General features: G+C 45.5%; 1 protein-coding gene and 1 pseudogene across 2 annotated transcripts in view; one reads left to right on the top strand and one right to left on the bottom strand.

Annotated features, from left to right (window-relative positions):
• Positions 1 to 23,463, top strand: part of LOC149362409 (uncharacterized) — a 159,067-nt gene that overhangs the window by 90,444 nt on the left and 45,160 nt on the right. The window contains exon 1 of one of the 2 annotated variants that reach the window (XM_089572999.1): positions 20,019 to 21,037. The exons of the other annotated variant lie outside the window; for it this stretch is intronic. Coding sequence (XP_089429125.1) covers positions 21,015 to 21,037 — 23 coding nt within the window. The 5' untranslated portion in view covers positions 20,019 to 21,014. Of the gene's footprint in view, positions 1 to 20,018; positions 21,038 to 23,463 lie in introns of those variants that run through there. 2 annotated transcript variants of the gene reach the window in all.
• On the bottom strand, positions 21,325 to 22,769 carry LOC149362413 (uncharacterized; annotated as a pseudogene).

Genomic DNA, 23,463 nt, shown 5'->3' with positions numbered 1-23,463 from the left:
TTTGCTTTAGCAACAATGTTATGTACGTCAGTGTTCCAACGCAGGTCTGAAGTAACTGTCACTCCCAGGTATGTATATCCTGTTACTCGATTAAGTTTGTTTTCTTGTAATGAGTAGTCAAATTCGAGTGGCTGATGTTTGTGTGTGATTGTCATACATACTGTTTTACTGGGGTTTAAAGACATTTGCCACTTTCTACACCATTCGCTAATGTTGAGCAGGTAACCATTGAGCTTAACTTGATCTTCAACTGAATTAACATTAGTATAAATAATGCAATTGTCTGCAAATAATCTGGCCTTGATTTCTGAATCTTCAATGAGGTCGTTTATGTAAACACGTTTCGACACATGCGACGTTTCGCCGCAGGCAGTTATGTCCAGGTACACTCTGGTGCCCGGTATTCCGGCGAGAGTTGTCTCCATGATTCGCTGGAATATCGCCGGTGCTGCTGAGATTCCGAATGGCAGTCTTTTGACCGCGTACAGTCCATTCATTGTGTTCACAGTCAGTACTTTTGCTGTGTTTTCAGTGACTGGCCGTTTGCTGATAGGCTTGAAACAGATCAAGCGTTGAGAATATCATTCCACCCCTGAGAGTAGACAGTACCTCTTCAGTGGAAGCCGATAAGCCGTTTCCACGGGCGCTGCATTTACAGGGCTTCTGTAGTCGCCACAGAGCCTTAACAGCCCAGACTTTTTCCAAACAAGCACCAAGGTTGTCGCCCAGTCAAAATGCTGAACTGGTTTCAAAATGCGTTGTTGCTCTAAATGATTCAACTCTTCCTTCACAGCTGGTCTAAGAGCAAGGGGAACCGGTCGAGCTTTGCAAAAGCGTGGTGGGACGTTTGGGTCTAACTGTTTGTTGACTGGTGGTCCCGCATAGCTTAAAATGTCTTCAGGAAAAACACGTTCATGCTTTTCAAGCAGGCGACATAGCACTGTGTGTTTGGTTCGCGAGGCGTCTTGAATTTGGTTTATTCCTTGTAGACGTATTTTTAGCGCATTGAACCAGTTACGGCCCAGAAGGCTGCACCCGTTGCCTTCATGACATGCAGTGGAAGAACGTAATCCTTCGACTTGTGTCGAACTTGTACTTCCGTAGTGCCAATGAGACTCAATTGCTCTCCTGACCACGTGTGAAGGTTCAAGTCTGATTGCACCAGCAGAGGAGGTTTTGTGGGCCAGTTGCGCTCGTGGGTTTCCTTGCTGATTAGCGAATATGCTGCACCAGAGTCAGCCTTGAAATCCAACATCTTGCCATTGACGCGTAGCGGTAACATGAACTTTGGGCATGCCTGCAAGCTCTTGACTGTAAATAGATCCTGTGCTGACCTCTTTGGCGAATGTGCCATGCTTGTATTCTAGCTTGCAGGCTTAAGCTTGAGATGATGAGTTGCAGTTTTGCGTTTTTTCTTTGTGATGCAAGCTCTTTCGATGTGCCCAATTTTCTTGCAAAAGTTACATGCAGCATTGCGAAACCTGCACTCACCCGGGTCATGCGGGCCCTCGCATCTGTAGCAGCGCGCCTTGTGCTGAGTGTGCTGTTCTTCTCCCTTTGCACCTTCTTTCTTCGGGCTTGTCTTGTGCACTTCCAGATTTTCTGTTTCCAGCTTTGTGCTCTGTTGCTGCAGGGCAGTGCTCTCCGCCCTCTCGGCGAGGTCGAAAGCCCTCTGTAACGTAAGCTCTCTTTCGGCGAACAGACCCTGTTGAAGAAGCTCGTTGTGGATGCCGCAGATGAAACGGTCGCGTAACATGATATCCAGGGGGAGCGCGGTGCCTACGGCGGCGGCCGTCGCCTCCGCGGAGGGTGGCGACATCCCAACGCCGAAGTTACAATCCGCAGCAAGTTTCCGTAAAGCGGCAACGTAACCAGCAATGGACTCGCCTGGTTGTTGGTCCCGTCTGGAATTTGCAGCGACAGTAGAGCTCGGGCGTGGGTCATAATGCGTAGCCAAGGTTTGGACGATCTCGTCGTATGGCACTTCTCCTGGCCTCTTAGGTGCGACCAGTGTGCGGACGGTTTCGAATGTCTCTGGGCCGCAGAGAGTCAGGAGCAAGGCTCGCTTTTTTTCGTCGTCTGTGATGGAATTTGCCACGAAGTAAAATCCAAGGCGTTGGATCCATGATGTCCAGGACTTCCCTGAGAAAGGCTCGATGGAGGCTTGCAAGGATGCCATCTCCAGTTGACTCCACCCGTTTCTTCAGTGGGTTTTCGCTTCCCTCGTCGCCAGTGTTACATGCGTCTGTTACGTTCCTTTATTGGAGGCACACTGAGAGGATACATGGGTAAGTTACAGGAGAGGAGGCTGTGCTCTCGGTGCATGCGCTGCCGCTGGGATCTCTGGCGGTGCTGAAACCAAAACTCACGAACACCACACCCAGCTCTTCGGTAGTAGTTACATACAGGGCTGTGTGACACGTACCACTAGGCTGGTAGCCTTTTCAATGCTTAATGAACATTCATTTTGGTTGGCTCTTCAACCATGTTGCAGAGGTGCTAGAGAATCCAGTGCATCAGTGCTGTACTGCAAATGGCTTCCATAGACTGTATTATGCCTTGGTCGAGTGGCTGCAGCATGGTTGAGCAGTTCACCAGCATGAAAATCACAGCTACGTGCTCCAGAAATGGAATTTTGTTGTGTACTGAACAGCTGTCGGGCCGCCGCGGTGGCTCAGTGGCTATGGTGCTCGGCTGCTGGCCCAAAAGACGCGGGTTCGATCCCGGCCGCGGCGGCTAGAATTTCTTTGGAGGAGAAATTCTAGAGGCCCGTGTGCTGTGCGATGTCAGTGCACGTTAAAGAACCCCAGGTGGTCGAAATTTCCGGAGCCCTCCACTACGGCGTCTCTCATAGCCTTAGTCGCTTTGGGACGTTAAACCCCACAAAACCAAACCAAACTGAACAGCTGTCGATCAACAGAGAGATCTTGCACTTTCAGATCAGTCACCTAGTGACCTACACTGCTCTTGCTAAAGGGCAGCAAAAAAACATGGTCAGTCTGGTACTCTGGTAATAGTAACCCAGCACATGGTGTGCATAATTTTTCTACTTAATGTAGACTTGAGCCATGTCTCTCCTAATTTTGTGGTACACATGTCAAGGTGGTAAGACAGGTGCATGGATAAAACGAAGAGTAATTTCTCGTGCCTTCATCTCATCTACATCGTCGACATTCACATACAATGCATCTAAGTGTATGTGCTTCTAGTAGTAGCATAGCATTTTGCGGCAGACCATGCTGTATAATAACCTTGAGAAGCTTGTGCAAGGACACAAGTATGCTATCTATGGGGACCCTCTCCTTTTGAAGCCCTACGGAGGTTCGAATCTGCAGCCCGACGAGGCCTACTTCAATCGTGCTATGAGCGCAGTACGACAAGCTGTGGAGTGGGGCTTTGGCAAGGTGGCTGGCGGCTTTGCATTTGTTGACTATCACAAGAACCAGTATCTTCATGTGCAGGCTCTAGGGCGCATGTACAGAGTTGCCACCCTCCTTGCCAACTGCCATACATGCCTGTATGGCAGCCAAGTGACAGATTTTTTTTAATTGGCTGCTCCAGCACTTGATGAATATTTAGTGCCATTTTGAAGAGGGTCACACCATTGATTTACTCGAGGGTAAATTTGTATTATTAAATATATGTTCATTCTTGCATGCAAAACATGCTGCTAGAGCTGGGTGCTTGTTTTCCTGAATCAATTTCAGTAAGGGATAAAGTGAGCCAGCTTGAGTCCTCAATGAAATTTGACCCTACGTGGAAACCTATGCATGTAACATTCATTATCTTGTCTCTAAGTGCTGTTTACGGGTATGCATGCACTCAGTATGACTTGCATTATGCTAGCAGCGACTTCAGTGTGCTTTGTGCTATAGAGGAATTCCATGTTCTGTAAAAGACTGCAAAAAGCCATTTCTTTTTGGCTAGCAGATACAAGAATTTTATCCGTCCCAGCCCTCCTAATGTTGAACCAGGAACTGGTGCAGCGCCAGACATTTAACCTTCACATGAAAGCATATCGACACCCTTGGTCAGCAAATAGGGAGGAGAAACAAGAGTCTCGGACAACAGATTGCATTCCTCCAGATTTATGTTTTATTTATTTGCTTGAGGAGGGTGTCTATGAGGTTCAGGTGAATTTTTTGTTGCTGAATCATTTCCTCCATCATGCGCGAATGTTGCGTTCTCTCTTCAGCAATGATACTGCGCAATTCCGCGCGCTCAGTAGCCATGATGGCTTGGTTCTGTCGTCTCTCTTCTGAGAGAATGCGGCGGGGTTCCGCCCTCTCCTCAGCTAAAATGCAGCGCTCTTCTGAGCGCATAATGCGCTCTTTGAGAAGTCGCTGCTCCTCAAGGTCTAGGTGGCGGCTTTTGAGGGTTCCGCGCCCCTGCAGATAATCCAGTCGCAGAACTCCTGTTCTGCAGTCCTGTATGAAAAAAATCCAAGGGAGTGGTGAATGCACCTCATAGAGCTGAATTTCCAATTAAAAATATCAGGCAGTACTTAGCATGTTGTGAAATGTTGCTCTGCGCTAAGGTAGTGTTATGCATGCTGAAACAAATTGCAGCATCCATATGCGTCCTTTAATTACTACTGCCATGTTCTGATGGCTAATACTGCCATGGTGAAGTATTTGCACATGCAAGTGTCATATGCGCCAGTGCAGGCCATAAGGGTTTTTGGACAGAAGCGATCATGTAATCTTTCGAAAATAGTCTGCTTACCTCGCAATGGCATCATGCGAACACCAGACGGTGTCTGGCATGAACCAGCAGTTGCTGGATGTAGAGGGCTGCGAACAGCAGCGACACTGCCAGCTAGTGTTTCTTAGGAGGTCCCTGCTGCAACATCGCTCCGCACTGGCGTATCAGCTGTAGTCAGACTACCTGGCAGATCTTGCTCTTGGGTTGTCTCACAGCTGGCGTCGTCCGCATAAATGTTGAGCAGAATGTCCTGCGGGGACTGGCTGGTGCTGTGGTCTGGAGTAATAAAGTTGTGTCAAGTACAATCACATGGGCAGCATGTCATAATTCGTGCAACCTCATTTTGTTATGCTTGCTTTATACAAAATAAAACTGTTTGCAAGTCTGCACCAATTTATGCACCATCAGCAAGCACAGTGGCACAGCAACTCCTGGTCTACACATTCATCCTTGTAGAAAAAACATGCAATGCATATTTTCTTAAGTAAAAAAAAAATGGTGGATGTCAATACGCAGGCAGTGACTTCATGATGGCAAAAAATGTTTTGTAATAAAATGTAGCAAAGCAGACATTGCACTGGATTCAGATATATTGCAGCAGAGTGAACAATTGAAATTGTAACAGTCGCAAATCAAAGGTATTAACAGCAGATTGCTTTTTATCCCGTTGCTGCTGACACTGTAGCCTAATGTACTCGGGAACTGTTTGGTAACAAGGTGTCCAGAATTTAGAGGCTGGTTAAATGTATAACAAAGATTTTCTCTTACCTTCCGCTCGAGCTGACGCCCTGGCGTAAGATACAACTGTGACTGCGTGCCTCTCTCTATCTGCTTCTTTCTTGTCATTCTTGGCGGTGGCAGTGGCAGACGGAGGGCGCGGCCGCAGCTGGAACTCTTCGGGCACCTTCGCCCTCTTGGCCGTTGCCTTCGGCTTGTAGCCATGGTCCCGCGCCAGGTCGGCGACTTCTTGTAACAACTGGTCGCGGGTGTTATAGTCTTCTTCTGTTCCCAACCTGTTTTAAAAAAAGATCGCCGTGACTTTCAAGTGTACTTCGTGGATTTCGAAGTATTGCGCGATTAAGACACGAGGAACACTTACCTCCTCAAATTCCTTCTGTCGTTCCGCAAGAAGTGCATAAGGATCAGGTCATGCCTTTCCCTGACGCTACGCATTGTAAAGTTGCGGCTTGTGGATGTGTTCACGTTGTTAACAACGTCCAACCACCTCGCAGCATCACGAACCGCAGCACTTCTTGCAGAAGGACGATGTCTATCGCTGGTGTGAAGTGATTCCGTTCACCATCCCCTTGAGGCCGCTGCGGCAGCGGGGCAGGCTGTGATGACGGTTGCGGGCAGGGTTGCCGTTGGGAATTTTTCAAAAAGAGCCAGAACTGAAGCTAAAAGTAGCCAAAAGTAGCCACGCCACCTTATCTTGGCGCCAAATTTGTAGCCAAGTAGAAAAGAGTCATTATTATAAGCCACTTTTATTAATGAACAATAAATAATATCATTTTGAATCAACACAAAAACGCAGAGTAAATAAAGAGCACGGAATTTTGGGCCTCTTGCTCGGCCTTCAAGTATCAGGTACGTTGCAAATAAATAAAAGTTCAGTCCGCGTAGTTTATCTAGAGTAGATAGTGTTCTTGCCGGAGTAATTTTGGCACATTCTATTCAACAACTCAGCAGGAACGTTAAACGATGATGCTGTTTTTTCTTGGAGTCGTAGCCCGAATTTGATTCGCAGAATTGCCATAAGCAAATCCAGGTACATTTTGTTACGGATCTCTGTTTTCGTCAAGTTCACGCAAGAGAACACGCGCTCTGCATCAGCATTAGAAATTGGAAGGGTCAAAATTTTCAGTGCTCCTTGCGCCAGGTGTTGAAAAGGGCATTCGCCGCAAGTGTCCTTGTACGATGCCGCTGCGTGCCGGAAAGTCAAACATGATGCGCGATCAAGTGCACCGCTAATTCTCTGCTGCTGGCGTATTTCAGACTCCAGTTCGTTGGAGGAATATATGCGTCGAGGACGCGCGCGCGCATCAAGGCGACCAGGACAGCGATGAGGACAGCAAAGCTTGGAAATAATTGTTCTTTTCTGTTCTTGCTTGCTATTGTATATGCAATTGCAAAAAAAAAATGGCTAGTAAATGCGCCAAAATAGAAGTTCAAAGTAGCCAGAAAGTAGCCAAGGAGCCAGCGTGAAATTTTCATCGCCAGATGGGGTCGAAAAGTAGCCAATTTGGCGCAAAGTAGCCACCAACGGCAACCCTGGTTGCGGGCTCGCCACGGAGAAGCTGTCACTTGCAAGGCGTGCTACTCTCCACGTGTTGTTGTTGTCATTGTTTACTTGGTCATCATGTCGTCCTTTTCCTAGGCTTGCCACCTCGTAACAATATTTACTGTTTACTCATGAAGCCCACCTTAGAATGCCCATCGCCCTGTTCTCCTTCTCCATGTATCAAGACATAAGAAGGAAAGTAGGACATGAGGTTAATCACAAAATTACATGGCATGCTGTTGTGATTGGGGTCCCAGCCAGCGGAAACAGGCGATCCAGGCAGGCGTCATATCGAGCTACCGTGACAGAAAGTGCTTTGTTCGGAGAGGTCGCAAGAAACGCTGGCCTGGGGGTGGCTTTTAGCGGGGGCCTGGGGGCGGCTTTTAGAACAAAGGCATCAGTCCTCCTCCATCCCCGCAGGGAGGCGTCTGCAGCATGCAGACGTTGGTGAGTGGCGACACCACGGGGTTAACCCGAGCATCCGCAGGGACATCCCCGCAGGGGGATGATGGTGAACAATGCGTCACCACGGACCCGAGCATCCGCGCTTAGCCGTGCGTGGCATCGCCGTGTCCGGGGAAAAGGGGATCCTGGTGGTTGAGCCGATGCCGAGCGTTTGGACCCTTAAGGCCCCTCGGCGGAGGCAACACACCACTTTGGCCCCAGCTTCCTGTAGACGGCACCTCCGGCCTGACCCGACCGGAGGAAATCGGCAGTCGCCTTTTCCTGTCCTCCCCTCTATCTTTCACTTTCCTATTTCCTTTCTTACAACTTTCCTGTATCCTCTTCCCTTCTTGGTTTTTTCCTCTTTTTCCTGGCGGCGAGGGTTAACCGTGTGTGACCAACTACCCTGAGTTGAGTCATATTAGGTTATAGTTAAGGTGTACAGCTGGCGTAGGCAGGACTTCCTTTCAAGTTCCTGTCGCGTCCCCTTGTTGGACTCCATGGTGGGTGGCTGGCACCATGACCGAAAAACATCAATTTTTTATGGCTCCCCCCCTTTCAAAACCTGATCGCCCTCTCAAAAGAGGGCGGACCGATGCAACAGCTCAGTTCCTCACCAGAAAAGAAACGTTCCCAAAGTATCATGTTATTCATAGCGAAATAACAGAGCAACCAGCCAGAAAGATATCCCCATTCATAGTTACTAAGAGTCTGTCAGATGCCTTGGGCCCCGGCTACAGGGTAACAAAACTAGCAAGTGGTGACCTATTGCTCGAAATCAAAGATAACACGCAACATGAAAAACTGCCAAACATTGTGTCTTTTGGGGAGGTTGCAGTCTCTGTCACTGCACACCGATCCCTGAACACTGTCAGAGGTGTAATTTCTGAAAATGATCTTCTTTTGCTCACCGAAAAGGAAATGTTGGAAGGTCTTAGTGACCAAGATGTTGTAAATGTGCACCGAATAAAAATCAGAAAAGATGACAAGGAAATAGCAACCAAACACTTAGTACTCACTTTTGCCTGTAGCACACTCCCTGAATCTATTCAAGTTGGCTATGAAAAAATCCGAGTTCGCGCCTACATTCCAAACCCCCGTCGGTGTTTTAATTGCCAGAGGTTTGGTCATGGCTCCCAGAGTTGCCGTGGCCATCAAACATGTGCAAAATGTGCATCAAGAGAACATAAATCCGAGAACTGTCAAGCATCACCACACTGCACAAACTGCGAAGGCGAACACCCAGCGTATTCTAGGTCTTGCCCATCATGGAAGATGGAAAAGGAAATCATAACATTGAAAACAAAAGAAAACATTTCATTCAAAGAAGCACGTAAACGATTTTCACAGTCAAATCCATTCGCCTTCACAGCTAGGACAAACTTCGCGGATGTGGTGCGCAGGGGCAGTGCATCACACCGCAATCAGGCGCCTGCCCAAGTCTCGTTTACCGGGACACAGGCAGCGCCATCAATGCCCCAGGCAGGGACAGCGAAAGCTGCCCTGTCGTCTCCCAAAAAGGTCCAGCCGTCCCTTGAGTCGGCGGACAACCAGGCTACTCCCCGCCGTGGGAGGCCTGAAACCCGCACACGCACGGTTTCCTCGCGGGCTTCCAGCACCTCCTCCGAGGTGATGGATGTCACCCCTGGCACGTCCGTCCCGCTCGGGCGGCACAGCTCACTCGAGCGTCGCAAAGGACGGGCCAGAATAACGGGACCCGAAAAGCCAGAAACTTAGGTTTCAGCTCAATCTTTCCAAAAAAAAACAAGAAAAACAACAAAAATGGCTTTTTTAATCCAATGGAACTGTAGAGGACTTATAAAAAACTACAGTGATGTAACAGATCTTTTAATTTCACTTTCCCCAGTCATTTTTTGTTTACAAGAGACCAATTTAGGCCCGCAACACAAAAACATTCTGAAAAAATATCAAGTGTTTCGTTGCGACCGACAGCAAGCATGTCGGCTCTCTGGAGGCGCTGCTATCGTTGTTCAGAGTGGTGTTGCAGCTCGCGAAGTCAAACTTCAGACTAAATATGAAGCTGTTGCAGTCACCGTTGTTCATTTTAAAACGATCACAATATGTTCCATCTATCTTGAACCACATATAACAGTAACACTTGAGGACATGGAAGAACTTTTAGAACAACTACCAGAGCCATATCTTTTAGTCGGAGATTTTAATGCCCACTCCTCCTTCTGGGGAAGTGATCAAACTGATACTAGAGGTCGCATTTTAGAAGATTTTATACTGTGCAACAATGTGTGCCTACTCAATACAGGAAAGCACACCTATTGCTCTCCAAGTACTGGAAAAACTAGCCCCTTAGATTTATCTTTTAGTTCACCATCAGTTTTTACAGTTTTTAAATGGGAAGTCCTGGACAACCCTTATGGAAGTGACCATTTGCCAGTAATTATCAGCATACCATCGTCACCTTTAATCATCCAAAGTAAACCTCGCCGTTGGAAACTACACTTAGCCGACTGGTCACTCTTTCGAGAAAAGGCCAGCCTGGATAATATATACTCCGATAGCCTTAGCGTTGACGAACTGAATGAAATCTTCACAACCTGTATCATAGCTGCTGCGCGCCTAGCGATTCCTCAGTCCTCGGGAGTGGTAAGACAAAACCACAAGTTCTGGTATACACAAGAATGTAAAGAAGCTAAAAAGAAACAAAATAAAGCCTGGGGAATTTTTCGACGGTACCCAACACAAGAAAACCTTATCAATTTTAAAAAGGCGAGAGCAAAATCACGTCACGTACGTCGCGCTGCTGAGAAAACTTCCTGGCAGAATTATATATCATCCATAAATAGTACAATCACTTCCAAAAAAATGTGGGAGCAAGTTCGTAAACTAAATGGCAGCTTCTCCCCATTCACAATTCCTTTTCTGACACCCCCTGGTACCCAAACAAGCATCGGTGAACAAGCAGACATACTAGGAGAACATTTCTCTACAATTTCCAGTTCCTCGCATTATACACAGTCATTCTTAAAGTATAAGAACACAGCCGAAAAACAAAGACTCCCAACAAACAGCAGTACCAAGGAGCCTTACAATAACCCAATTACTCTTCAGGAAATCCATAAAGTACTGTCCGCCGGTAAAATGACTGCACCCGGCCCAGACGAAATACATTATGAAATGCTAGCTCATCTCTCGGAACCTGCCATAGAGGCACTTTTAAGATTTTTTAATAAAATATGGGTATCAGGAAAAATACCGGACACCTGGAAAAAAGCAATAATTGTCCCTCTCCTGAAACATGGAAAACCATCAACCTCCCCTGATAGTTACAGGCCTATAGCACTCACAAGTTGTCTTGCAAAATGTTTTGAAAGCGTATTGAATACTAGATTAATGTTCATCCTCGAATCCCGTGAACTTCTGGACGTCCACCAATGTGGATTTAAAAAAGCACACTCAACAACTGACCATCTTGTCCGCCTTGAAAACACAGTACGAGAAGTTTTCATTCATAAACAACACTGTTTGGCAGTCTTCTTTGATATGGAAAAAGCTTACGACACTACCTGGAGGTTTGGCATTCTCCGCGACCTAGCAGATCTAGGTATCCGTGGAAGGATGCTGAACTGCCTGAAAGATTTTCTGTCCGACCGTTCATTTCAGGTACGCCTGGGTTCAACACTTTCGAGGAACTTCATTCAAGAAAATGGAGTACCGCAAGGATGCATTCTAAGCACTACACTCTTCGTCATAAAAATGAATTCGCTAGCAAACTTCATTCCAAAGTCCATTATGTATTCAGTCTATGTCGATGACCTTCAGATTGCATGTACATCCTCCAGCTTATCAACCTGTGAGAGGCAAATACAACTAACATTAAACAGACTAGTGATATGGGCAGATAGAAATGGTTTTAAGTTTTCCCCACAGAAAACAGTAGCGATTCTTTTCTCACTAAAAAGAGGCTTGCAGAATGACCCTACCCTAAATTTGAACAGAACTATACTGCCAGTAAAAGGAGAACATAAATTTTTAGGCATAACATTCGACAAAAGACTTACATTCCTACCGCACATAAACACACTAAAAAAGAAAGCCTCGCAATCTTTAAACATACTCAAAGTACTCTCAAGGAAACATTGGGGGTCTGATAGAACATGTCTTCTGCACATATATCGCTCGTTGGTACGTTCATCCTTGGATTATGGGTGCATTGTGTACGGCTCAGCAAGACCATCTTACCTAAAAAAATTAGATACAGTACATAACTCAGGCTTGCGCCTCTCATGCGGTGCATACAGGACATCCCCCATAGTAAGCCTCTATGTAGAAACAAATGAACCCTCACTAGAAATTAGAAGAACCACTCTAACGTGTGCATATGTCCTTAAAGTACGGTCACTACCAAAACACATCTGCTATCCGGTTGTAACAAAATGTCCTTCTAGAATAATATTTGCAAACAAACCTCTAGCTACCAGGCCACTGCTCTTGCGTTTTGAAGAGATGTGCCAAAATCTCGATATGCAGGACACACTACCTGACGTTGCCCGAAGACGAGACCCACTACCTCCATGGTACAATTTTCCTGTAATCTGCGACTTCACACTTACACAGTTCCGTAAAAAGAAAACTCCACAACAGCATATCATACAAGAATTTCTTACACTGAAAGAAAAATACAGTAGCTTTTCAGAATTTTATACTGATGGTTCAAAAACAGATAATTATGTAGGAAGCGCGGTAGTACGAGGGAATTGGGAGGAAACAGTAAGACTTCCGCAGTGTGCATCTGTTTTCACTGCCGAATGTTACGCCGTATATGTTGCCATAGAAAAAATAGTAAGCGAGAACGTCAAGAACGGTATCATTTATACAGACTCCTTAAGTGTGCTTACAGCTCTCCACTCTCGAAATGCTATCACTCCTCTACTCGGTGACATCATACACAACATAGTAACATCCACAGCTAAAGGACACAACATAAAACTATGTTGGGTCCCGAGTCATGTAGGAATAGAAGGCAATGAGAGAGCAGATTTATGCGCTGCCCAAGCACGTGACAAGCAAATAAAAAATGTAAATGTGCCGCATCGAGACTGCATAAACTTAGTAAATCTTAAAGCAAGGCAAAAATGGCAATCTGCTTGGAATAGTGAAATAAACAATAAACTACATTTGGTAAAACCTGTTTTAGGAGAATGGAAGTCATGTGTACACCAAGAACGTTTCAAAGAAGTGATTATCTGCCGTCTCCGTATAGGTCACACGCACCTTACACACAACTTTCTGCTCACGAAACAAGATAAACCAGTTTGTGCATGTGGAGATGAACTTGCAGTTAACCACATTTTATTTTCATGTTATAAACTCGAAAAACTAAGGAAAAAGTGCTTTTCTCTGTTTTACACGCAAACCATTCCTTTCCACCCAGCGCTACTCAAAGGCGATAATGCAATTGTGGACATATCTTGTGTTTTTAAGTTTTTAACTGAAGCAGGTTTTCTCAACAAAATATAAATCATGACCCACAGCTTCACATGATGTCCCTCAGCCATTTCCTCACTCGTGAAGAAAGGGCTGAGGCTTTTATTTGATTGGTCGGGTTCCTCGACATCCTCGCCCAGCCAAGGATGGCTGCTGAGGCTACCTGACCTTTTTAAAGCTTTTACCTTTAGAAATTCCTAGATCTCTTTTTCTCTGTTATTAGTAGATAGGTAAATTTTTAGGCCCTTTACACCACTGATCACCTTTTCACATTTTTTTTAAATCGCACAGAAATTCTTATACCTTGTGTTTGGCGCATGATGGCCTTAGCTGCCTATGTGCCATTAAACCTAACATAACATAACATAACATTTTCCTATCCTCCCCTCTATCTTTCACTTTACTATCTCTTTCTTACAACTCTCCTGTCTCCTCCTCTCTTCTTCGTTTTTTCCTCTTTTTCCTGGCGGCGAGGGTTAACCGTGTGTGACCAACTACCCTGAGTTGAGTCATATTAGGTTATAGTTAAGGTGTACAGCTGGCGTGGGCAGGACTTGCTTTCAAGTTCCTGTCGCGTCCCCCTGTTGGGCTCCATGGTGGGTGGCTGGCACCATGACCGAAAAACCTCAATTTTTTATGGCTCCCCCCCTTTCAAAACTTGATCGCTCTCTCAAGAGAGGGCGGACCGAAGCAGACGACTTTTTTCAAAAAAGAAAAGTATCATTTCCAAAATTTCACGTCATCCATAGCAAAGCAGGAGAAACGCAAGCAAGGATAATATCCCCATTCCAAGTCTCAAAACGCTTGACAGATGCCTTAGGCCTTGGCTACAAGGTGTCAAAAATGGCCAGTGGCGACTTACTTCTTGAACTGCGCGACAGCACACAACACTCAAAAGTTGGAACGATTGTATCCATTGGGGACATCCCTGTCTCTGTGACCCCACATCGGTCTCTGAATACTGTACGAGGCGTCATTTCTGAAATAGATTTTTGTCCACCTTTCTGAAAAGGAAATGCTCGAAGGACTTACTGACCAAGAAGTTATAGATGTCCACCGGATCAAAATCCGGAAGGATGGCAAAGAAGTGGACACCAAACACCTGATCTTGACATTCAACATGAGCACATTACCCGAATCCATTGAAGTAGGCTACCTGAAAATCAATGTAAGACCGTATATTCCCAACCCACGCAGATGTTTCAACTGCCAGAGATTTGGCCACGGCTCGCAGAGTTGTCGCGGCCGCAAAACTTGCGCAAAATGCTCGTCAAAAGAACACCAATCTGAAGAATGTGTTGCTAACCCACGGTGTGCAAATTGTGAAGGCGACCATGCTGCCTACTCCAGGGCTTGTCCGTCCTGGAAGAAAGAAAAAGAAATCATTACTCTCAAGACTACGCAAAACATTTCTTTCAAAGAAGCAAGAAGGCAATACTCTCAAACAAACAAATTCTCCTTCACTGCAAAAACAAACTTCGCCGATGTGGTGCGTGGGCGCGGCGCACCACACCAGGCTTCGGCACCTGTCCAGGTCACACGTAGTGAGCCTGGGGCGGGGCCATCCGCGCCGTCTGGTGGAGTAGCTCACGCTACTCCGCCTACCCCAAAGGAGGGGACGCAGACCCCCGGGTCGGCGGGCCCAAAGACCTCTTCCCACAGGTCGAGGTCTAACTCAAAAATCAATGTGCCTCCTGCACGGTCGTCCAGTGCCTCTGCAGAGGCGATGGACACGACCCCGGGCAGCCCCTCACCGTCCATGTCGGATGGTCGGCGGAGCTCCCTGGATCGGTCAAAAAGAGACAGGCCCCGAGTCACGGGGCCATAAACAACTTGATCTAGCTTTTCAATCAGTACAAACACAAAACTAAGATGGCTTTCATAATACAATGGAACTGTAGAGGAATGTTGAGGAACTACAGTGATATAACTCATATTCTAGGGTCAGTGATGCCTCTAGCCCTATGTCTCCAGGAGACCAATCTTGGTCCACAACATTCAAATATCTTAAAACATTATACAACTTTTAGGCGTGATCGCGAACATGCAAATAGACTCTCGGGAGGCGTCGCAATCATCATCCAAAGCGGCGTCCCGACTCAAGAAATCAAACTGAAAACGAAACTTGAGGCGGTTGCGGTTAGCGTCATCAGCTACAAAACCATTACAATATGTTCCGTATATCTTCCCCCACACATCACATTAACATGCCAAGATCTAGAAGCCCTGATCGATGAACTGCCGGAGCCATTTCTGGTAGTTGGCGATTTTAACGCTCACTCTCCGTTTTGGGGAAGCGAACGCTGTGACTCTAGAGGCCAAACAATCGAAGATTTTATACTTTCTAATAATGTCTGTCTTTTAAATACGGGAAAAGCCACATATTGCTGTCCAAGCTCAGCAAAAATGAGCTCTCTCGATTTAGCTTTCGCATCACCATTACTTTTTAACGATTTTAAATGGGATGTTTTAAATGACCCCATGGGCAGCGATCACTTACCTACCATCATCAGGCTCTCATCGTCCACTCCAATCATCCCCACAAGGCCACGGCGCTGGAAAATTCAGCTCGCCGACTGGTCACTTTTTACAAAAAGTGCCACTCTGGAAAAAGAATTTTGTGACGACCTTAGCACAGATGAAATTAATGAGAAGTTTACAGAATGCATAATATCAGCCGCAACACTCGCTATACCACAAACAACAGGACTTGCACAAAAGAAACACAAAGTGTGGTGGACAAAAGAATGCACATTAGCAAAAAAACAACAAAAGAAAGCCTGGAGCGCTCTGCGTCGATATCCCACTGCAGAGAACCTACTCACCTTTAAGAAGGCAAAAGCCAGAGCGCGGTATGTGCGAAGAAATGCAGAGAAAACCTCTTGGCAGAAATATGTCTCCTCAATAAATAGTTCAATAACATCAAAGAAAATGTGGGAAAAAGTGCGTAAATTTACTGGTGACCATACCCCTTTCACACTTCCTCTCTTGACAGCACCCGGGACACAAACATCTTTAGAAGAACAGGCCAACATACTGGGCGAGCATTTTGCTGAGATCTCAAGCTCATCCAACTACACAAACACATTTCAAAAACACAAAGCAATAGCTGAAAAACAAAAATTTCCATCTGGAGCAGGTGTTCATGAGGATTATAACCAGCCTCTCACACTAGAAGAATTAAATAAGGTACTATCTTCTGGCAAAAAGACAGCACCGGGACCAGACAACGTGCATTACGCTATGCTTGCACATCTCTCCGAGGCTGCTGTAGAGGCACTGTTAAAATTCTTTAATAAAATCTGGATAACTGGCAATATACCTGACGAGTGGAAAAAAGCAGTCATAATACCTTTTCTCAAACCCGGAAAACCACCAACAAGTCCTAGCTGTTACAGACCAATAGCCCTCACCAGCTGCATTGCTAAATCTTTCGAAAGTGTAATAAACATTAGATTGACCTTCATACTTGAATCTCGGCAACTATTAGATACACACCAATGTGGGTTTAAGAAAGCATGCTCAACCACAGATCACCTTGTCCGTCTAGAAAACACCATCCGGGAGGCGTTCATCCACAAGCAGCACTGTATTGGGGTCTTCTTCGACTTGGAGAAGGCCTACGATACTACGTGGAAGTTCGGCATCCTCCGTGACCTAGCAGAGCTAGGTATCCGCGGCAGGATGTTGAACTGCTTGAACGACTTCCTGGCTAACCGCACATTCCGAGTCCGCCTAGGAGCAACTCTCTCCATGACTTTCACCCAAGAGAACGGCGTACCCCAGGGGTGCATTCTAAGCACGACACTCTTCATAGTAAAAATGAATTCCTTAGCTAAAGTAATACCCAAGTCCATAATGTATTCAGTCTATGTAGATGACCTACAAATAGCATGCACGTCCTCCAGCATATCAACCTGTGAGAGACAAATACAAATCACACTAAATAAACTAGGTGCTTGGGCAGACATAAATGGGTTTAAATTTTCTCCTCAAAAAACAGTAGCTGTTCTTTTTTCATTGCGACGAGGCCTACAGGTCGATCCCAATCTATACTTGAATCACACTGCGCTACCAATTAAACTAGAACACAAATTTTTAGGCGTAACTTTCGACAAGAAACTCGCATTTCTACCACATATTAACAACCTTAAAAAGAAAGCTTCTCAAGCCCTCAATATATTAAAAGTTCTCTCACGGAAGCGGTGGGGGTCCGATAGAGCAAGCCTTTTACAAATATATCGCTCTCTGGTGCGCTCCAAGCTGGACTACGGGTGCATAGTATATGGTTCGGCAAGAGCATCCTACTTAAAAAGATTAGACCCCATTCATAATCTTGGTCTGCGCTTATCATCCGGAGCATACAGAACATCACCAGTAGTTAGCCTTTACGTTGAAACTAATGAAGCCGCTCTTGAGGATCGAAGAATCGCCCTTACATGCTCATATGTCTTAAAAATCCGTTCTCTTCCGAAACATCTCTGCCATCCAGTTGTAACCAAGTGCCCATCTAAAAGATTATTCATCAACAAACCACATTCTATCAGACCATTACTGCTGCGCTTTGAAGATAAATGTGAAGAGCTAACAGTACTAGATGCCCTACCGAATATTGCACAAAGGAATGAATATTTACCACCATGGTACAGCCTGTCTTCAGTATGTGACCTCACAATGACACATTTAGATAAAAAGCAAACGCCACATGAGTACATATTACAGGAATTCTTTGCACTACAAGAAAAGTATGACACCTACATTGAATTTTATACCGATGGCTCAAAAACAGAAAGTCACGTTGGAAGTGCAGTAATCCAGGGAAAAAATAAACAGATAATGCGACTACCAGAATGCGCATCGGTTTTTACTGCTGAGTGTTATGCCATCTTTGTAGCTGTGGAAAAAATAGTAAGAGAGAATATCAAAAATAGCATCATTTACACCGATTCCCTGAGTATGCTCAAAGCACTGCACTCCAGAAATGCTGCTGAACCCATAATAGGTAACATCATACATAACATTGTTAAAATCACAAAACAAAACCATAACATTAAATTCTGCTGGGTTCCTAGCCATGTTGGAATCGTAGGTAATGAAAAAGCAGATGTATGCGCTGCACAAGCCCGGAATGGCCAAATAAAACAAGTGAGCATACCGCACAGGGATTGTTTAAAGTTTATCAACAGTAAACTCAGAAATAAGTGGCAGGCCGCATGGCAAGATCACGTAAACAACAAATTAAATTCTGTGAAACCAATTTTAGGGGAATGGCAATCATGTAGGCATCAAGAACGTTTTACCGAAGTTATTTTATGTCGGCTCCGCATTGGACACACCCACCTCACGCACAACTTTCTGCTAGCCAAACAAAACAAACCTCTCTGTGAAATGTGTGGTGCTGAACTCACAGTGAACCACATTTTAATTTCATGCATAAAACTAGAAGAACTAAGAAAGAAATATTTCACAACATTTTACAGGGAAAGCATCCCATTACACCCCATGCTACTCTTAGGTGATCGAGCACTGGTTGATATTTCATGTATTTTTAGGTTTCTCAAGGAAGCCAACGTTTTAAACAAACTCTAAGTATTTTTAGAAAGCTTCACCATTAACAAAAACTCTAACCTTCTGTTTGGCGCAGCATAGCCTCAGTTGCTTTTGCGCCATAAAAATCAATATAACTAACTAACATCAGTCCTCCTCATCTGTGATGTGGAATGTGGCATTCCTCCCGAACTGTGCTCTCCCGTGGACCGGCGGGGGAGACTGCGAGCGGTGGCGCCAACCGATCGCCCGCTTGCCCTGAGCAGCAACACGGCTGATTTGCCCTTCCCTTGTGAAGAGCCCACTGGTGTGAGCCGTCGTGTCTACCACGATCGGGGTCGCCGCATAAAGAGCCAACGACCCTTGAGCCTGGTCGGCCCGCTGGAGACCGCAGTCCGCGACTGCAAGGCGCCAAGGTTCCTCCTTGCCAGTGCGTGTTTCTGTTGAATGTGCGTGGTCACGTGGTGAGGGCGGAGCCTATGAAGCGGTTAAAGTCCCATTGGACACTCGACCAGAGTTCGGACTCCCTAGCTGGGTGCCCAGGGAATTACAACGGTATTTAAGCCACAAACTTTTTTTTGTCGAGAGCTTCTGTCCTGACCTTTGGTCTCTCTGTTTATATTGTAAATAATGTAAATAAACCCTCAAGCTAGCTGCGACTCCTGAAGGCTTCCCTCTGCAGTCTGGTCCCGACCACCAAGCACATCAACTGGATGGCAGCGGTGGGATGGTCTGCACGGCCTGTCCTTTGCTGGCATTCTCATTGAAATGCAGTATTGCCAGTTGTGTTCTGGAAAACCAGACAAACAATTCAAGCAGCTCATCAAGTGTAAATTTTCACCTGATCTCATTCACTATGTACCTTGCACGCATTTCATCAGGTGAGAAGCATACAGACTTCGGTGCGAAGCTTATGAGTACACGGTGGAAGGCCTCCAAGCTGAAGGTGTGTGTGCAAGGGGCCAGTTGCCTGATGTGTTCAGGAGACGAGGTGACTTCACAACCTCTACAAATGTTTTGTGTGCAGTTGTCCCTGCGTTGAGAAAGCAGTTTCCCAGAAAAGCCTTCTCCAAATGCACTAAGGAGTACTATATGTGTTTAAAATTGCGACTAAGCAACTCTTATATTCAGACAACAAACAGTTTCTTGGGAAAGGTTGGTAACTAGCTGGATACCAGCAGCTTGGCTCCTTGACAAAGCTTTGCAATTTCAACATGTCGCAAGCCATGCTTCATCGCAAGGACATGATTCAAACTTGGAAAGCAAATAAATATGCAGGAAGTAAATTGAGGGTTCTGCAGAATGCATATCTTCTTTTCAAACAGTTGCATTACTCACCAGGAACTAGCCATTGCCTCTCTCCAAGATTGTCATGTGTACAATGTGTGTAGAGCCCCGGGTGTCCCGTGTGCATATTTGTAACATGCCGCTCCATGCTCTTCCACATGTCGGTTAGGAACTTGATGTTTCCATCGTTAAGGGCTGCACACCAATATAGGTGATTGCTGGCTGTCTGGATCCACAGTTCTAGCACACTACAGCCAGCTTCTTGATGCCTGGAAAGGAGGTGTAATAGTTAATTAATGAAGATTAAGCCTTCATAATATGCTAATCTGGCTTGAGTTTGCACCCGAAACACCCCCATTCGGTCCCCTCACCTCCAGAATGCAAGGAATCTGGTTTCGCACCACAGTGCCTATCTGCAACATCTGCAGGCATGGCAGGCCCTTCCCTCATCATCATTTACATCAAAAACAGCCACAAAGAAAAGCAAACTGATAAAACCTTCCCCCATTTTTGTGCCGCTTCAACTTCAGCAACCTTTCCCACTGCTTCACCATTTGTTATCATTTTGCTACCCGGCCCGCTTGTAGTAGTCTGCTTGATCGAGCAAAATTTAGTCTAAAATTTCACCACATTCTGCAAAACATCATGGAGTAAGCAGTCTTATCTGTGAAGCGTGGCAATGAGCATCAGACATTTTCATTCGGTGCTACCTTTTGAAATGTGCCAACAATCAAAGTAGTGCTGGATGGTGGGCTCCTGTGTCCGCACGTACTTGGTGACTTGGACATGCCGGTCAGTTGTCACTGACTTCACCTTGAGCCCCCGCTCCTTCAGCGTTTTGAGGCTCTTCATAAATGCATACTTTTCCATGGAGGTGCTTGATTTGACATCTGCACACTTTTGAGAAAAAAAGCTAAGTTACATCACAAAGCCACTTTATTAAAAAGCTCTAACCTACCTCCCCAACGTGCACTTGCTCGAAGTGAAGAATTTTGTTGAGCTGGGCGACGTGTAGAAAGTAAGTTAAAAATTTTGCCCAAAACCCTGGGAAATTGCAGCATCCATCGCCAGTCAGGTCCACTGTGCAGCCTTCCAACTGCCAAAACAGCTCTTCCTGTTGCTGTTGCCAGATCTGCTACAACAGGGGTGCAGCTTTTAAACACCATATCAAACGCAGAACACTAATACACTGCCCCTTTTGCTTCTTTCCTTAACAGGTACCACGAAATAGATTTTGAGAACATTTTTCTGGAACCTCTTTTCGGATCAAAAATGATTGCTGCGTCCTATGAAAATTCAAGATCCTTTGAGGTTAGTCTAGCTGTTGTCAGAAAATCACTTCATGGACCTTTTATGTATGTGGACCCTGAAATATTGGTTCAGTAATTCTTCGTTTCGTTTGACAATGCACAACCTTTCTCCTACCTTGTCGATTGCAGGAAGCAGGTAATCTTGCTTGTAGTTGTAAAATGTTCGTGGCGTGAACACCTGCACGTTTCCGTACTTGAACATTCGGAGCACTGAGGTGGGGCTGGCGCCAGCAACAACATGGCTGATGACATCAGCACATTGCCTGATGCTTTGCCATTTTTCATGGGTTAGCTTGTCCATGTTAGCGTGTGGTGGTTTGCACAAAGTGTCTGTATTTCAAGCCAAGTCCCAGACACACGACTCGCACTTTTGCAAGCGGCAAAGCACTTGCGGCACACTTGAAATAGTTCGGTGAGACTGCTTTCAAATATGATGAATTTTCTTTCATCCTGCTGGAGGACTTCTTCAGTGCTGGAGTCAAATCTGAAACAATATAAAGTGAGTTGTAACGGTTAAATTGTCATGTCTTATGCTGCTCAGACAACTGGAGGCTAGAATTTAACAGGAATAAAGAGCAGTAAATGTAACGGCAGATTAGCAAAGTTCCAAGATTTTTGTCTCATTGATGCTGCATGAGCAGCTCCTTGTGCCACTGAATATTGTAAAAGCATTTCGATGGATCAAGATCTGCTTTATGAATATTCGTACAGTGTGAAGTTGGCCAGCTGCTGAGAGGACATATGCATCACCGCAATGCAATTATGCGAGTGCAGACAATATGATACTCATGCCTGCCCCTACCCAAGAAAGAGGAGGACATCTTTATGGCACTCTTCCATCGCCTGATCTGATTTTTAGTCACGCCGCCATAATGAAATGACATGCAATGCACATGCTAAAGGGGTACGCATAAAGTCGTAATTATTACCTAAGGAAGGTCTCGTTAAGTGATGGGAAAAACTCCGAGCTCTGCTGAGTGTTATCCTGTTCTTCTTAAGATTCTATCGGACTGGATGACTGTCGTGGAGCGAATGTGATGGGAGACGGTGCTCGACCATCAATTGGTAGTGAGGGGACTATTCAGGAGGGAGAACGTGGCAGAGGAGAAGGGCAGTGCTGTGTAGGTTGCAGCAGCACTTGTAGTGGTGCAAGCTTCGCAGTATGTGCCGGTGGACTGACAGGCATCTGTCAGTAGTTGCATATCCTTTCTCAGGGAAGTGTGGAGGTTCACCTGTGTTATCTTAAAATTAATGAAGAAAATGAAACATGCCATGCCAAGTGCTCTTTGTTTGTGCAACGTTAATATTGCAGTCATGGACACCTCATTACCAGCTAATAGGCATGACTACTAAACAACATCAGCTGCACCATCACTACCTGCATGTGAAATCCGTAATGGCCTTCTTTGGAGGACCAAAAAGTGATTTATACATACCTTCCCAGCACTTCCCCCGATTGGAACTGACACAGCTTGAATGCCTCCTCCAGAATTTCTCTAGCATTCAGTGACACCACTGGATAATAAACAAAGTGGTGCTCCTTAATTCCCTCTCCCCCTTCCTAAGACACAGCAAAATTATTGCAACACAATTTATTCTTGTGAAATCTGGGAAGAAAATGAACACACCACTGCTGCGAGGAAAATCTTACATTTTGTTTGCACATCAATGCTGTCAGTCTGGCAGGCAACAGTGCAGGGATTCCTTGGTGTCCGTGTGCAGCTGTCAACCATTGGAGGCGAAATTTGTTCCTCTTCTGCTGTCATGGCACCTTCCACATCCCCCAAAAAAATGCAAAGCTGTTAGCAACCGAAAGAAACAACAATAAATTGTAAGAAAATTGATAATTTTCATCACACGTACTTACCCAGACGTTCGCTTTTTTGGCGGTGCGCCGGGCCAGAGGTTCTGCGTTTTGTACGGTGTCTCGCTATAGACTTATAGACAGCAGCCATTGTATGGTACTGGTATGGTTAGCCTTACACTGATCTGCTATCAACAGCTCCATAAACCCAGACAGACAGTATTTCCCAAACAAAGCAACACATGGGAAGTACAATTGGGCACAGGTTATAATACACTGAGCTCTTGTGGTAACAGTACACATATGCACTACAGAGGAAAAGACAACTAAACATCTTCTGTAGAGACGCATAAATTTGGACGACAGTTTGAAGCACACTCAAGCCTCTGCCACCACAACTACCCTACGCAATAAAACCAAAATTAAGCACACTTTTTTTGCCTCCTCTGCAATGTAGGCAGTAACCACTGCTTAGTTTTAGGTGCTCGTGTCAGTCCAACGCAAGAAAAATGAAACCATTTGTACATGCAGGCTTCACTGTCACAAACAACCACTGTGCCATCTGGTCCATTACAAAAACAATACACCTGTTCACACAATGCATTTGTGCCAACACTGTTCTG

Source organism: Amblyomma mixtum, chromosome 2, assembly GCF_055824585.1.
Source record: "Amblyomma mixtum isolate Tamu chromosome 2, ASM5582458v1, whole genome shotgun sequence".
Lineage (NCBI taxonomy): Eukaryota > Metazoa > Arthropoda > Arachnida > Ixodida > Ixodidae > Amblyomma > Amblyomma mixtum.
The sequence above is the reverse complement of the archived record's forward strand: the minus strand, read 5'-3'. Positions and strand labels throughout refer to the sequence as shown.